The 15,698-nt window shown below is 36.8% G+C and overlaps 2 protein-coding genes across 2 annotated transcripts; both read right to left on the bottom strand.

Moving 5' to 3' along the window:
• Window positions 1–2,258: 2,258 nt before the first annotated feature.
• LOC139636985 (ependymin-like) lies at window positions 2,259–6,981 on the bottom strand. The gene is made up of 6 exons (XM_071505437.1): window positions 6,782–6,981; window positions 6,106–6,140; window positions 5,853–5,987; window positions 4,059–4,242; window positions 3,592–3,679; window positions 2,259–2,731 (listed from the first exon to the last, which is right to left on the bottom strand). The coding sequence occupies exons 1-6, from the start codon at window positions 6,855–6,857 to the stop codon at window positions 2,581–2,583; spliced, it is 669 nt and encodes a 222-aa protein (XP_071361538.1). The 5' UTR covers window positions 6,858–6,981; the 3' UTR covers window positions 2,259–2,580.
• Window positions 6,982–8,796: 1,815 nt separating this feature from the next.
• On the bottom strand, window positions 8,797–12,757 carry LOC139636872 (ependymin-like). Its single transcript, XM_071505252.1, has 6 exons — window positions 12,608–12,757; window positions 12,141–12,175; window positions 11,894–12,028; window positions 10,553–10,736; window positions 10,198–10,285; window positions 8,797–9,357 (listed from the first exon to the last, which is right to left on the bottom strand). The coding sequence occupies exons 1-6, from the start codon at window positions 12,681–12,683 to the stop codon at window positions 9,207–9,209; spliced, it is 669 nt and encodes a 222-aa protein (XP_071361353.1). The 5' UTR covers window positions 12,684–12,757; the 3' UTR covers window positions 8,797–9,206.
• Window positions 12,758–15,698: the final 2,941 nt, after the last annotated feature.

Below are 15,698 nucleotides of genomic sequence, written 5' to 3'. Positions count from 1 at the left end.
GAAGACAGAGACTCAGCAGCATCTGCTCTCATGCAGGTGTCTGTTTAGTTATTCTATCCTGAGAACAGGTCACATATCACCTTAAGTGTAACACTTTCCACATTTCCAAGTGTTTATTGAGGCGTTTGTCACCAAATAAACTTCTCCTGTGAAGAGGCGGGAGTGTATAAACAGCTGAATGATTAATAACACAGTGTAACATGGCTGTAATCATATAAAATGAAAAAACTGTTGTCAAACACTCACAAACTCATGCCGAGTTTGAAGATTGATTTTGGCGACTGAAATAGCTGTTTGAAAAACAAAACAAAAAAATATTCACTCTCCCTGAGCTTTCACCTGCCTCACATGGCCTTGATTTATAATTTTATCATTAATAAATGTAATGAATAATACAATGTGCTATATTTTACAAATGTATTACATTACACTGTCACCATCTCTAGATGCATGTGCAGTTTAGGTTGTTTATGAATCCAAAATTTATGTTATGAATGTCCTATACATCAATATCTATTATTTATGCTGCTTAAAAATGCAAAACTAATTAAATAAAGTGTAACTGATCAGCATACAAGAGATCTATCGAAGTCATTGTTTTCAGAAAACCTTTAGATTTAAGATCAAGTTAGGTAAATGCGTGAATCAAAGCAGGAACGTCTGAGGTAAGAGCACTGCTGCCTCCATCTGCTGAAGGACAAGAAGTACTGCAGTTTGCAACGGGAGCATTTAACCAGAGGTGAACAACCATTTAAATTACACTCCAGCAACTCTCATGAACACTTTCGTTTCAAAATGAGATAAAGGTTTTAAAAACATCCATGTAACACATACTCACATGTTGCACACAGTACTTGACAGGTTCAGTCATTGAGGGATGAACATCAGTGATTATCAGCCTCCAGTATGCTTCATTTCTTAAAGGAAAGATGTTTGGTAAGGACTATATGCTCTTTCAAATATGTGCTGTTCAGTCTGTTCAATACTGCATTGGTTTTTGTCATTTTATTGCTGCCACCTCATTTCTTCATCCACCCAAGCAGTAGTGTGAAATAATAATGGCATAATATTCCATGATTGGTCGGGTTAAAGTTAAAATAGTTCTGCTGCTGCTGAAGGGAGTAGAATAAATGATTATCCTGGTGGGTTAGCCAGATGTCTGCTCTACTGGATTGATCTTCAGTGCCGGAGACCTAAAGGCATCAAAGATGGTATCTGGTCTGTTTGTCACCTGTAGTTGAGCATTTTCACACAGTGCAGGAGGAGTTCACAGGGTTTGTGAAGCCCAGAGAGAATCAGTACTGACTCTAATGAACACTGTCTATCAGTCACAGTTGCAATGAGGATGACCTGTTTTTAAAAAAGCAAAATCTGACATTTTGAGAAATATGCAAATTCACTTCCTTGGGAAGAGATGAGAATATTGATAAATATATTAAAGCTAAAGGCAAATATACAGACTGAAAGATGTACACTTCTTTGTTTTTTTGTGTTTGTACAGATTAAACAAAAGAAATATAATGTGATAATAAGTGAACTGCTGGTAAGTTTCCCCCAGTTTCCAGTCCGTACGCTACCTAAGTTAACTAGCTGCTGGTTGTAGCTTTATACTTCCCCAACAGACATGGAAAAAGTTCTTATCTTATCTAACTCTCAAGAAAACAAATAAACATTATTTCCCAAAATGTCAAACTATTGCTTTAAGTGTTTCACAATCATGTTGAAAAGCTTTAAAAAAAATAAAAAATTTTGCGTTAATAAAAAGCTTTTAATTAACTTAACATTTCCTTGAGTATTGCTATGAATACTCAGGGCACAGGGCAGGAATGCATAGGGAAAAAAAGCCATGAAACTTCAATCTTCTGACCAAAGGTTTATTTTCAAACCTCAAATGAAGTCTCATGCATCCAAAGAAATAAGGGTAATGTTCTCAATTAGACTAACATGGGCATAGCATAAGAACTTAAGAGTAACAAACTCCTCATATGCAAAGCTGAAAAAGAAAGGAACGAGCAGGAGTGAAGTCTTTAAATAACCTGGGAGTGACGAGGTGGACTTAATCAGATAAATGGGGGCCATAAGGGTGAAAACCAGTCTTTGGCTTGCCATTGGATTTTTTATATTCATCAGTCCTAACAGACAAACAAAAGATGGTGTTAAACTTTGTACTGTGCTATGTTGTACTTGTTTTTGTTTTTCCCTGTTAATTCTGCTGCCTTATCCATTTATCCCTCCAATCCAACTCCAGAAAAGTACAGTGTTAGCCAATGTTTTTAATTGGTTTCATTGAAGAGGATGACAGAGAACACAAAGCAGGGATCTGACTTCATTAGGTGTCACTGGAAGGTCACTGTACCTGATTTAATGGTACTGTCTTACCATCTTATTATTTCTTTGAACCTGCAAGACCAAACACTGAGGTGTGCACTGAGTTTTGCCCCATTCCAACAATACAAATACTGTTGTTTGACTTGTTCAGCAGTTGGCTATATTGTGGTGATCACTGGATCATTTGGGTTAAATTTTGCTGCCCTAACAAGAGCAGTGTTAGGGATTATTTTAGTGAAATGCTCCAGATGTTTACTCCTCTCTCATGGTCTTCATGGCCAGAGACTTCATGGCAGTGAAAATAGTATCTGGTGTCTCTGTCTCCTCCAGCTGAGACTTGGCACAAAAGAATGGTGGGACGAAGTCCCTGGGGTTTGATTTGTGCAAGATCCAGTTGAAAGTGCTGAAATACAAACAAAAAAATATCTTTCTAAGACTCATTGCTCAGCGTTACTTGAGTCACGTACGAAGGAACTATAGTGTTGCAATTTGTCTGTATTGAAATTTTTTGAGACATTGTGCTTTTACTGTTCATTAGTTCTCTGTGCAATATGCCAGTTGTGTTTTTATAATTTTATACAAAATTGTTGATTCTCAGATATATATATTTGTATTTTAATTGCATAGCACAAAGCACTTTGGTATGTTTTTAAATGCCTAAATGTTAAATGTATGATGATAATAATAATCAAGTATACAGTATGTGATATTGTCAGACAGTTTGGCATTTTAAACTTTCCAAAGTTTAAAAGTGCTATTGATAAATTTTGCTATTGCAACATAGTCAACATTAGCAGTAACAGCTGTTTACTTATCAGTCTTGGCATGAGCTTCAGCCACCATTGCGTTTACAAGAGGTTATAATACACCCTGTGAGCAGCACCACCTCCTCAGGGCAGCATGGATCCTACACAGCTGGGTATCGCACAGATGAGACAGTCCGACCGAGCTGGGACTAACAGGTTAACATGGTAACTTCAGTACAAGAAAAGAAATGATATAAATCGAATGGTTGCCTCCCACCACCAGGGAAAACTCTTGGTTGGAAAAGGAATGAAGTTTGATTCTGAACTGGTAATGTTTCTTCTAGACTGTTGCTGACTAATGCTAATGTTAGCAGCTTTAATGCTGCCAAAGGGTAAAGGTCAAAGGTTACGAAAGTCTTGGCACATACTGGTTCAAACAGAAGCATTGTTTTGACTGGCGGTGTTAATTATTTATCCATGTCTGTGCTCCTGTGGCTTTGTCAGTCCAGGTTCTCACCTGATGGTCGTCCATCCAGACTCTGGAGTGTAGCTGGTGTGGGTCATTGGGATGCAGCCGATCTCAGTGAAGACAGTCGAGTACGTGCCTGAAGACATGGAGTAGAGGCTGTAACAATAAACAGCCTGGCTGAGCAGTACAGAACAGTCAGCATACTGCCCACACATTATGACCCGTTCACAAACTGTCAACAGTCTTCCCTGGGACCACACGAAGCACCCTCAGCAAAAGTTGCTGTATTAATGTTGTTGTTGTGTTGTTCAGCTGATTAGCCAGCCACCAGGGATCATCTGGGTTGTATTCAGAGCTGGAAGGTGTGTGAAGCCAGTCCGGGTTGGGAGACACTGATCAAGTTACAGAATACGGTGCAACATGGGTCTTACTACTGAACACACAGCGATGAAACTGAAATAAGTGAAATAAACGAAGCCAGATTTCTTTGTGTCACGCACAATGTTCCCTCTTACCATTATGTGGCAGGTCTCCATACCAGGTGTTGACAAGCACACCCATTCCCCAGGAGGAGGAGGAGCCCAGGAATGCCTGACCCATCAGTTTAGCATCAGAGGGCACGTGCATGGGAATGAAGGAGGTGTCCAGCACCTTTTTCTTGCAAGAAAATTTACTCCAGTCGATCTCATAATAGACTTTCTGAAAGGATAAAGAAAGAACATGAATGCCGCCCTTTCACATTTCACATTTTTGTCTGTCCTATCTTTGTAGCCTGTTGTGTCTCTTAAAATACTGAAAATATGAATACAGTAAGTAGTATTGCACATGCTTTCCATGTGCACTGCTGTCATTACAAATGTGCTGTCCTCATTGTTTTTCTCGCATTAAAAGATCATTTTCTGAACACTGAACAAAACTTTCTGAAAGCTTCTGTCAGTGGTTGAGGGAGTTTTTTATTCATTTTTATGTTTAACATGTTGAAAGTGTGAATGAGTAGTAATGTGCAGGTTATGGTTTAAGGATTTCAAGACCCAAATGCAGACAAACACGAAGGCTTATAACATCTACGTAATTTAATAAACAGAGCTGATTTACAAGCTGATGGTGAGAAACTCAAGAACAGGCAGGAAATGAAGACAGAAAATCCCAAACTTAGGAACAAGAACAGAAGAACGAGGAAATATGAGGGGAAGTGATCAGACAAACAGACACAGAGGACTGAGAGCACAGAGACTAAATACACAAGGAAGGCAGAGGCAGATATTCCCAAAAGCAGGAAAACTAGGCAAAAACAGGAAGTAAAACAACCAATAGACACACAATATTAGTAAGATCAAAAATAAAACAGGAAATAATCAATAGGAAATAATAAATAGTCCAAACAAAGTCACCCAGAGGGGCAGATAATGAGAGTGAATGCTTTCCATGCACAGTGTATTGTTTAGTCACAACAAATGTGTTGTCCTTATTATGTATTTCACATCAAACCACTCAACAAAACCTTCTGACAGTAACTGATAGTGGTTAAGGTTTTCATTCATGGTTATTGATTATTCTCAGGAGTGTTTTTTTATTGTTCATGTCATTGTCAGACAATAGTAACGGGAAAATCACCAGCAGGTGGCAGAATCACAGCGTGGACATCGTGCATAGAGGGTCACAATTATTAGAATCCATATCATTTTAATACTTTGGAGGTAAACCACTGTTATCAGTTTTGAACTTGTGATATTAGCATGTTAGCCAGACAGCACGGGGCTCATATCTGAAACTTACAGAAGTACGAGCGAGAGTGAGGGACTGCGTCCTGTGATGGGAAATTACTGTTCTAGTGAAGACATTTGGTGATAAAGTGGCCAAAGCAGGTTTATGCAGCTGTTCTTTCATATCAATGAAAAGTGAACATTGTTGGGTTTTAGATAAAATTCAAATAATCAAATAATGCAGAGTATATTTAATTTTTTGTGAAACTTTAAGTAATTAATCAGAAAGATATTCAGCAGATTGATTGATATGTAACATTATTGACAATGAACCAGAATAGGAATAAGAATCGTGATTGGAGGATTAGAGTAGAGACCAACATTTGTAGTCAAGGGACACTTACTGTATTGAAAAAAGAGAGATTATATTCTGAAGAAAGAAAAAGGGAATTCTGGGAAATGTAGGGAACGGACTAGAGTACCAGTACCATTCTCACACCAAAGGTGGAGAAAACATCTGTGACAAGCCTGCTCACTAGGTATATATGTATATTAAAACATATCATGCAAAGTATTTTCAGGGACAGTTTATTAATGGTTAAATACCTGATTGAAAAGCATCAACTGGTCCACACCAAAGGTCTGATTGCCAGAAAGCCCATAGTTTCTAACCCGCATCCTCTGCCCAACAGCATCATACTTTATTGTTCCTGTCGACATGTAGACTCCGTCACCGACCATCTGGAAAAGAGAGACAGAGTAGAAAGTGAAGAGAAGGATGCTGATCACCTAACATACATCCATCCAGGAGAGATTACAAGAGAGGAAAGTTTATCTGTGAGACAGGTCAGTGACTCACCACACTGAGGCCTCCACTCATCTGCGGTGGAGAAACTGGAAGTGGAAATCAAAATTATTAAGAAATCAGTTCCATCAGTGATCTAAAAAGCGATACAAGAATAAATTTATCCGCCTAATTTGCATTTGCTAGTAAATACAGTACAATTAAATGTGCCAAAAATCTGCCATACATTTTAAATTAAGCTATATCAAAGTAATTCTATTAACACAGTCACAGGCATCAGATATAAATGACTGACTGACTCAGTGAACATATGACTGTGTAGAATAAGTATAGTTTTTTCCCCCCTTTATTTGTAACACTAACCTGCCATAAACCTATGTTCATTTACAGGAAAAATAAAACCAAAAAAAAACAGTACAATAACAATACAAAGCTCCTGACAGTTTATCTCCAGTATATAAGAGAATACGACACCATGGAGTTGAAACTTTCCACATGCTTTATTCATCTTTTTTCTTTTGATGCTCTTATAGATACTTTCCTTTCATTTCTCCATCATGTGCAAATTGTATTTTTCCTCATCTGTGCAGCACCAGTCAAAACTTCCTTCACTTGAATTCTTTGTCTAAATCCAGTTAAAGCCCACCTTCACACACACACACACACACACACACACACAATACAGTGACATCACAATATGTTTGTCACCAGCAGGGTCGTCTATACTCACCGCAGGGTTTTGGCGCCTGGGCGACAGCAGCTGCCAGCAGCAGGCTGAGGCAGGACAGCACGCCGGTGAAGCTCATGTTGAGAAGCCTTGGCAGCTGAATGAGGAGAACCTGAGAGCACTCTGGTTTCAGGGACGGACACACACCTCCATATATACCTGCTCACAATTGGCCACGCTCACTCCACAGGGCTCAACCCCCTCTGTATTTTCACCGACTGCCCCCATCAGGGCACACATGACCCAATAATTAACAACCCTCCTTTGTGAAAGTTGGTGTGACATATGACCATTGATAAGATTATGCAACGAATCACGTTTCTTTTTATGTTTTGGCTCATCACATATTTCCCTTCGCTCCGTGAGACAGCTCCAGTTTTGAGAACAGGTGTAAATAATCCCACATTGCACAGAATAAATCCACCTGCTTTTTTTCTCAGCCTGCAGGGCTGTGTTTATCTGAGGAACCTGTCAGTACCACGCTGTGTGCCTCCTCACTTTATTGTTACTTCATCTTGTTCTAAAATAGACCTTTTGGTCTTAACGTGGCTTCCTTTGTTGTTGAGTGCTGTATCAAGTCTTTTTATATTAGCTGAAAGCTTAAGTCGTCGAACTAACAAAGTGTTCAGTAAGTTAAGTAGATTTGTTCTGTGACATTAATTTGGAGTCTAAATGAACAATGTGTGAAAGGTGTGTGTATATGTCATAAATGGCCCTGACTCATAGTCAGGTGCTCCATCCTTATCTGCAGGTTCAGAAAGGCACGAGATACAATGAACCTCCATCTCAGTCAAAGTCGTTAGAGTTTCAGCAAGAATAATGTTAACAGTGATAAAGTAAATTATATTAATGATATCATCAACACTAATTAATATACATACAGTACATATACGTATGAATAATAACTTAATATGGACAGCAAATTATTTATCCACTAAGGAATCTTTACAGCCTGTTTTCAGACAACATGAGTAAATACAGGATACAAATCATATTACTACCTTCTCTAAATTAAAACAATTAAACTACTTACAATTATCTCAAAGGAAATATACTAAGCAGCTCCAACGCGGTAAAGGATCTGTTTCCACAGAATTCTGCCTCAAAAGGTACCAAAGACCATTGGCGAATCACTGATTTTAAGAGTGAAACTGCTTTATTCTTTGTATGGAGGGGATGACACTTCTGAAGATAATTTGGCTGGTAAAAAAAAAAAAAAAAAACTCCCAAATGTCTGGGTCATAAGTTAGCAGTTAGTTACTTAAATTAGCATACCTAGCTCCCAATCCCTCCCTGATGTCCTGAAAATGTGTATTAAACTGTACAAAGCATTTATATTTCATTCAGTTGAAAAGTGGAGCAATAATTGACTAAAAACAAATAAACAAAAAATAACTCGAAAACTAATTTAAAAGGGTCCTGTCTTAATAATATTACTGTTATTGTACTTCATCTATAGATATATTCTGTTTCCCTTTTACCTTTACTCTGATTTCCTAAATATTTTATTCTTATTTCTCTTCTGTTTTCTCCTCTTTCTCTTGTGCTGTGTGCTTGTCAATTCCTGACAGCTTATTAATATACACTAGAATGTAGATGATTACATATTTACATTAGTTATCAAAAATAAATCACAGTTTTAGCATTTTAAAATCACTGACATGTGGTCGTGAGGATTTTATGTGTTTTTTTACATTTTTAATGTCCCACCTCATGAGGATATATACAATAACAAGGCAGTAGAAATATTTTTAAAGAGGATTGTTTAAAAGTAAATTAGTAAGATTATTGTTTAATGAATGAATATTTATTGAGTGTTGAACATCACTGATGAACTAATCACAGAGGTGCTTCAGTATGGAGAACATGTTTGGTATGTGTGGTAAGGATTAAACATTTATATTTAGCTGTTAACATTTAATTTTTTTACTTTGTATTGTTCTTTATTGTATTTGTTTTTTTTTATTATTTCTACTGTCTTATCCATTCATCCAACACCAAGTAAGTACAGTACTTAGTGTGCTTTGAATTGATTTTATTGAAAAGGATGACAGAGATACAATACAAAACAGGGACCGGGCTACATTAGGAGTTACTGAAAGGTTCCCCCCACTTAGTTCTCACAGTGTACCTCTAATTTCCCTGAGAGTCTAGATTTGATCTTACTGTCCCAGCACCTCTTACATTTCCTTTAACCTGTAATAGCAAACACTGAGATGTTTAAGTTTGCCCCATTACAAACAACGCTGTTGTTTAAGAGTGTTCAACAGGTGGCTATATTGTGGCTTAGCAGGTTAAAATAACCTTGGAAATCATGTTAATCTAAATGGCTTTATATCCCATGATGATTACTAGATTATTTGGGTTAAATTTAGCTGCCCTAACAAGAGCAGTGTTAGAGATTATTTTAGTGAGATGCTCCAGAGGTTTACTCCTCTCTCTTGGTCTTCATGGCCAGAGACTTCAGGGCAGAGAAGAAGGTATCTGGTGTCTCTGTCTCCTCCAGCTGAGACTTGGCACAAAAGAATGGTGGGCTGTAGTCCATGGGGTTTGTGTTGCCCAACACCCAGTTGAAGGTGCTGAAATGTAAATAAAAATGTATTTATTTTTATGTCAGGCTTCATATTGGGGAGATACATGTATATTGTTGCACACAACATGTCAAATACAGCGATCAACCACCTATATGGATCAAAAAGCTTGGCACAGAATCGTTCCTATACAAATGCTGTTTGGATGAATTGCTTATCTTAATCAAGTGGCTGGCTTACAATGTTCATTATGGGTCTTTTCATATATGACAACAGAATGGGGAAAAAAATTTAACTATATCCTACTACTGCAAGCTGTCATAAGCTTAGGCTCTCCTCGAACTTATCTGTACGAGATATTTGGGTGTCAACATGAGCAGTTTCCACTGTATTTCCATTTGTTTGAATGGTGCATCTTTTAAAAAGGTTTGAATATTTCATGGAGATAGACATCATACATCTTTAGTGAAGCGACATGCTTATAAATAGTATTTAAGTAATTCTAATTATAATACAGATTTTTATATATTTTTTATTTTTTTACGTTTTGACAGTCATAATGAGGACATGACTGAGTTTTTGTTATTCGTTAGTAGCTATTTAAATTTTAATATGATTGTGATTCTAACCTCTGCAAAGCACTTTGGGAATTTTTCAAATGCTCTATAAATACATTGAGTTTTTATTTTGTATGATGGTAATAATAGTAATAATAATAATAATAATACATCATATGGGATATTGTTAGATAGTTTGGAATAAGATGGTAAGATGTTTTTTTTTTCTTCACAGAAAAGTGTTAATATAAAAGCTGACATTGTTTTGACTGGTGAGGTTGACAGTTTATCTGTCCTGTGCTGCTGTGGTTTTGTCAGTCCCGGTTCTCACCTGATGGTTGTCCATCCAGAGTCTGGAGTGTAGCTGGTGTAGGTCATTGGGATGCAGCCGATCTCAGAGAAGACAGTCGAGTATGTGCCTGAAGACAAGGAGCAGAGGTTATATGTGAGGCTCACATAATAAACAGACTGAGAGTCAGAAGCTTATTTTGAATGGAAGTGATATTTTTCTATTCATTTAAGTGGGAATTTGCTCCTCTCTTAGCATGCTTTACACAAAGAAAAACTTCATGAAATTGTTTTTACTCCTTTCCAACCTCTACTGCTACAAATAGTTTTGGTTATAGTTTCAGACTTTATATATATATATATATATACATAGATAGATGCACAATGTTTCTTCTTACCGTTGTTTGGCAGGTATCCATACCAGGTGTTGACGAGCACACCCATTCCCCAGGAAGAGGAGGAGCCCATGAATACCTGACCCATCAGTTTAGCATCTTCGGGCACATGCATGGGAATGAAGGAGGTGTCCAGCGGCCTCTTCTTGCAGGACAGTTTGCTCCAGTCGATCTCATAATAGACTTTCTGAAAGGATAAAGAAAGAAAATGAATGCTCTCTTTTAACTTGTGGTCTCTGTCTGTATCTCATCTCTGGAGCCTGCTGTGTCTTTTAATATAATGAAAGTGTGAATGAGATTATTATCATTAACTATTGTGCATGGTTTGCATGTATATTGTTTTGTCATTACGAATGTGTTGTCATCCAAAGGTCATTTGCTGAACACTAAACAAAACTTTCTTAAAGTACTTGTTGGCAGGTTGAGTTTTCATTCATTGTTATCATTTATTTTCAGCTTTATAGGATTGTTTTCTAATTGTGAATGTCATTGTCAGACAGTAGTAACAGGAAAATCACCAACAGTGTCACTGTGTGGAAAAAATGCATGAGAATATTATCAGTATTACTGTATGTATAGCAGCATTGAGAGAGGATGTTTAACGAGGTTTAATGTTTTATTTGTGTATTTTGATGTAATTCTGAAACAGGGAAGAACATAAACTGACAACAACTTTAGTAATTGAATAATCACTTAGAATTGATTTCAGTGTGAGAATGTGTTGCTTTTCTCTTATATCAGTGAAAAGTGAATATTGTTGGATTTGTCAATCACACAGACCAAGCAATTTGTGTAATAAAATTATTTGGGGCATATTAAACTTTTTTTTGTGGAATTTTAGGCTAAACAAGTGATTAATCTACGCAGTGGATTCATTGTTACTAACCATTATTGTTCATTGCAGCCCTAGCTTACCTACCTACCTAACAATGCAGAAAATTGCTGCAGTCATTATACACAAATATTGTTTTCTTACTTTGTACAAAAGCCAGATTTGCATCATTCTGTGTACACCTACATGCAGCTTAATGCTTTTAAGTTTGTGTAAACCTGTAGAGTATTAAAGGAAAGTTGTTCTAGGCTATAAGGTGGAATGAAATCTGCACTCATTTCACTACATCTGACTCTCCTCATTGTTAGGAGTAAATCATGATTGAAGATAATATTATCATTTGTGCTCAAGGGACACTGACTGTATTGCAAAAGGAAAAAGGGAAATGAAACATGTCAGTCTCAAGGCAAAGGTAGAAAAAAACGCCTGTGACAAAGCCCACTCAGTATATATGTATATTAAAACATATCATGCAATGTATTTTCAGGAACAGTTTATTAATGGTTAAATACCTGATTGAAAAGCATCAACTCGTCCACACCAAAGGTCTGATTGCCAGAAAGCCCATAGCTTCTAATCCGCATCCTCTGTCCAAAAGTATCAAAGCTTATTGTTCCTGTCGACATGTAGACTCCGTCACCGACCATCTGGAAAAGAGAGACAGAGTAGAAAGTGAAGAGAAGGATCACCTAACATACGTCCATCCATGAGTGATAACAAGTAAGGAGAATTTATCTGTGAGACAGGTCAGTGACTCACCACAGTGAGGCCTCCACTCATCAGTGGTGGAGAAACTGTGGAAGAGGAAATGAAAATTATTAGGAAATCAGTTCTGTTAGAGATAAGACATGAGAAGAAATGTATCTGCATAATTTGTATTTGCTGGTAACGACAAGTCAAATCTACCACACATCTGAAATTAAACAAACACACATGTAAAGTAATCCATCCATTCACACACTTAAACAGCATCTATATTAGTGTCTTTTCAATTGGATTACATGAATTCATTCACAAAGAAAACAACAACAACATCAATCTGCCTTCATTTCATTTCTCCATCATGTACAAATTGTATTTTTCCTCATCTGTGCAGCACCAGTCAAAACTTCCTTCACTTGAATTCTTTGTCTAAATCCAGTTAAAGCCCACCTTCACACACACACACACACACAATACAGTGACATCACAATATGTTTGTCACCAGCAGGGTCGTCTATACTCACCGCAGGGTTTTGGCGCCTGGGCGACAGCAGCTGCCAGCAGCAGGCTGAGGCAGGACAGCACGCCGGTGAAGCTCATGTTGAGAAGCCTTGGCAGCTGAATGAGGAGAACCTGAGAGCACTCTGGTTTCAGGGACGGACACACACCTCCATATATACCTGCTCACAATTGGCCACGCTCACTCCACAGGGCTCAACCCCCTCTGTATTTTCACCGACTGCCCCCATCAGGGCACACATGACCCAATAATTAACAACCCTCCTTTGTGAAAGTTGGTGTGACATATGACCATTGATAAGATTATGCAACACATCACATGTTTCTTTTTATGTTTTGGCTCATCAGATATTACGGAGATAAGAAGATATGTTTACCCTTTAATCCGAGTGTATTTTTACTTAATAGGTAATTATTTTTTCCACATTAAAGAAGAATTACTTTTGATGCACCTGGTCTAATGGTTTACAGTATTTTACATATTTATGTATTTTGTCTCTCTACTAAAACATATGTTCTGAAAATGTGAACAGATGTATAAAATACCATACTGACTTTTTGATTAATGCACTGTACTTTTTAATGTCCATTTTAGGGGGATAAAATCATAATTTTTGATATTAATGATTAAAAATGCAGAGTAATTGTATATTAATTTAAGATATTTTCTGAACATTTAATTGATTTGCCTCGCATTCAGTAATGTCCTATGTACATTTCTTACAGTTAGTGTTATTCACACCTGGAGATTCAGTGCCTTTCTCAAAAGCTCAACTAGCCTCAGATCAAGAATGGATTTAAACCCTCCACTCCGTGAGACAGCTCCAGTTTTGAGAACAGGTGTAAATGATCCCACGTTGCACAGAATAAATCCACTGGCTTTTTTTGTCAGCTTGCAGGGCTGTGTTTATCTGGAGCACCTGTGAATACTGCACTGTGTGCTTCCTTACTTCATTGTTTCTCCATCTGCTTCTAAAGAAGACCTTTTGATCTTGCCTGGTTTCCTCTGTCTTCGAGTGCCGTATCAAGTCTTTTTACATTAGCTGAAATCTTAAATCATCAAACTAACCGAGATTTGTTCCATTACATTCATTTTGAAGGGTGCGGTTTGCAGATGTCATAAATGGCCCACATCATGTGAAAGTTGTTAAATGCAATAAAATAAAAATGGAGCCATAGTCAGGTGCTCCATCCTTATCTGCAGGTTCAGAAAGTCAGTGAGATACAACGATCCCTGCTTCGGCCAAAGTCATTTCAATGACAAGAATAATTCTAACAGTGATAAAGGAAATTATATTCATGAAATAATCAGCACTAATTAATGATACAAACCATAACTTCATACAGTGACATGAGCCTTAATTGAAAATGGAATAATTTCTTAAAACTGTTTTTTGTTGAAATCTTTGATGCTCACTTTAACATGAAATGTGAAAAACTAACTGAGATGATCTGTCACAGCTTGCTCTCTATAATTTAATTACAGAGATATTTTCTGAACATTTCATTGATTTGCCTTGCATTCAGTAATGTCCTATGTAAATTTCTTACAGTGTTATTCACAGATTCTAGCTTTAGATCAAGAATGGATTTAATGGAAATTAACTCAAAAAAATCCAGTGAGTTTGAAAATCCAAATTGTTTTAGTGTTTTTTTTAAAAGAATCTCAGCAATTGTCTTGTAATGTTTTAATTTGTTAAGCACTTCCATTTTTAAGAAGCTATTAATATGCTATATTATGAGTGTAATGCAGACTCTTCCTAGCAAAACCTTGGTTCTTAACACTTCCAAATTGAACATATTATTCAGTATCATCTGGATGAAAAAGCAGTATAAATAAAGGCACTTTGAATATATTTTATGTTTAAAAAGTGAATGTGCAGACTTTTTTTTCTTTTGTTACAGTGAGATAACAATAATTAAAACAGAACAAATAAAAGAAATGAATGAACAATACCACAGCATGAAAAGAAGAGATTAAACCAACTTACACAAATGATGTAAGCTTTGAAAGAAAGGTGGTTGGAGATTCATTTTAACATCACCTGTGCATTCCACAGCCACTTCTGTGAAAACCACATTATGGAAAACTAAACACTATATTTTTTTATCGTGGTAAATCTTATCAATGTCTAATGTTTAAAACTAAACATTAGACATAGTAGATCAATAGTTCACCTTTAAACACAATGGCTGATATCGTCATTTAAATTGGGCTTTAGTACTTTGCGTTTATCTTGATCCACAGTAAATTGATGGAAACATTTCACATTGGAGCAGAGTTAAAACTCCATATTAGGTGAAAAGTAAAGAGGTATATCCAAGAGATAAACTTGCATCACATGAATGTTCACAGGTTACATCTTTGCTGATGGAAACAACAACCACTGAACACTGATAATGATGATAAAAGCTGTTTGCTCAGAGTCAGGTGCCTGATCTTTATCTGAAGATTGATTGCAGTTTATCAACAACACACAAACATAATCTACAGTTAGATACACATTGATGATTTTATTTATCCAATGAAAGAAATATATATATTTATTGATTTTTTGCAGCATGGCTCTATGGCAGTGGTTAAAAGTCAAAGAGTTCCAGTTGGATATAATTTCCTCAAGCGAGGGTGAACAGTGTTGTTTTTTCTCCTTTTAAAGGAAAATAAGGGCTCTACTAAGTAATAAGTACATATGAGAGCTTTTGAAAAATGTGCATCGTAAAATAAAGTGGTTCATTTTAGAAAAATGAAATAAAAAGTGTGCCGTGGGGTTTCTGTTTTTCTTCTTTTCTGTTAACTCATCACACATCCTAACAGTCTCAGACATTTTATAACAATCTCAACACATCTTAACAAATGGACAGATTTAACACCACCTTCCTCTTTCCTTCCCTCTTACATCCCACTCCTCCACTTATTTGTCCAGCTGATTCTCCCATAGATCTGTCTCCTGCGTGTGAATCTGAACCACTGACTCAGGTCGCAGTGATTCGCTGAATAGTATCTCATGACTTGTGACGTAGAGGCTGAACTTCTGCACCTGTCAAGGTAAAAATACTCCTTCAAAATGTAAGAATTCTCAATTATTTACAGATTAA

Source organism: Trachinotus anak, unplaced genomic scaffold, assembly GCF_046630095.1.
Source record: "Trachinotus anak isolate AG129_WGS33_773 ecotype Australia unplaced genomic scaffold, CSIRO_AGI_Tana_v1 ptg000019l, whole genome shotgun sequence".
In the NCBI taxonomy this organism is placed as follows: domain Eukaryota; kingdom Metazoa; phylum Chordata; class Actinopteri; order Carangiformes; family Carangidae; genus Trachinotus; species Trachinotus anak.
This window is presented reverse-complemented; position numbering and strand designations above follow the sequence as displayed.

Bases quoted from the DNA above. Each gene is read 5' to 3' on its own strand.
- LOC139636985 (XM_071505437.1), bottom strand. From the start codon at position 6,857: ATGAGCTTCACCGGCGTGCTGTCCTGCCTCAGCCTGCTGCTGGCAGCT. The intron at 6,141-6,781 runs GTGAGTATAGAC...TTCCACTTCCAG, and splicing joins CCAGGCGCCAAAACCCTGCG to TTTCTCCACCGCAGATGAGT. The intron at 5,988-6,105 runs GTGAGTCACTGA...TCTCTTTTCCAG, and splicing joins TGAGTGGAGGCCTCAGTGTG to ATGGTCGGTGACGGAGTCTA.
- LOC139636872 (XM_071505252.1), bottom strand. From the start codon at position 12,683: ATGAGCTTCACCGGCGTGCTGTCCTGCCTCAGCCTGCTGCTGGCAGCT. The intron at 12,176-12,607 runs GTGAGTATAGAC...CCTCTTCCACAG, and splicing joins CCAGGCGCCAAAACCCTGCG to TTTCTCCACCACTGATGAGT. The intron at 10,737-11,893 runs GTATTTAACCAT...TTATCCTTTCAG, and splicing joins AGTTGATGCTTTTCAATCAG to AAAGTCTATTATGAGATCGA.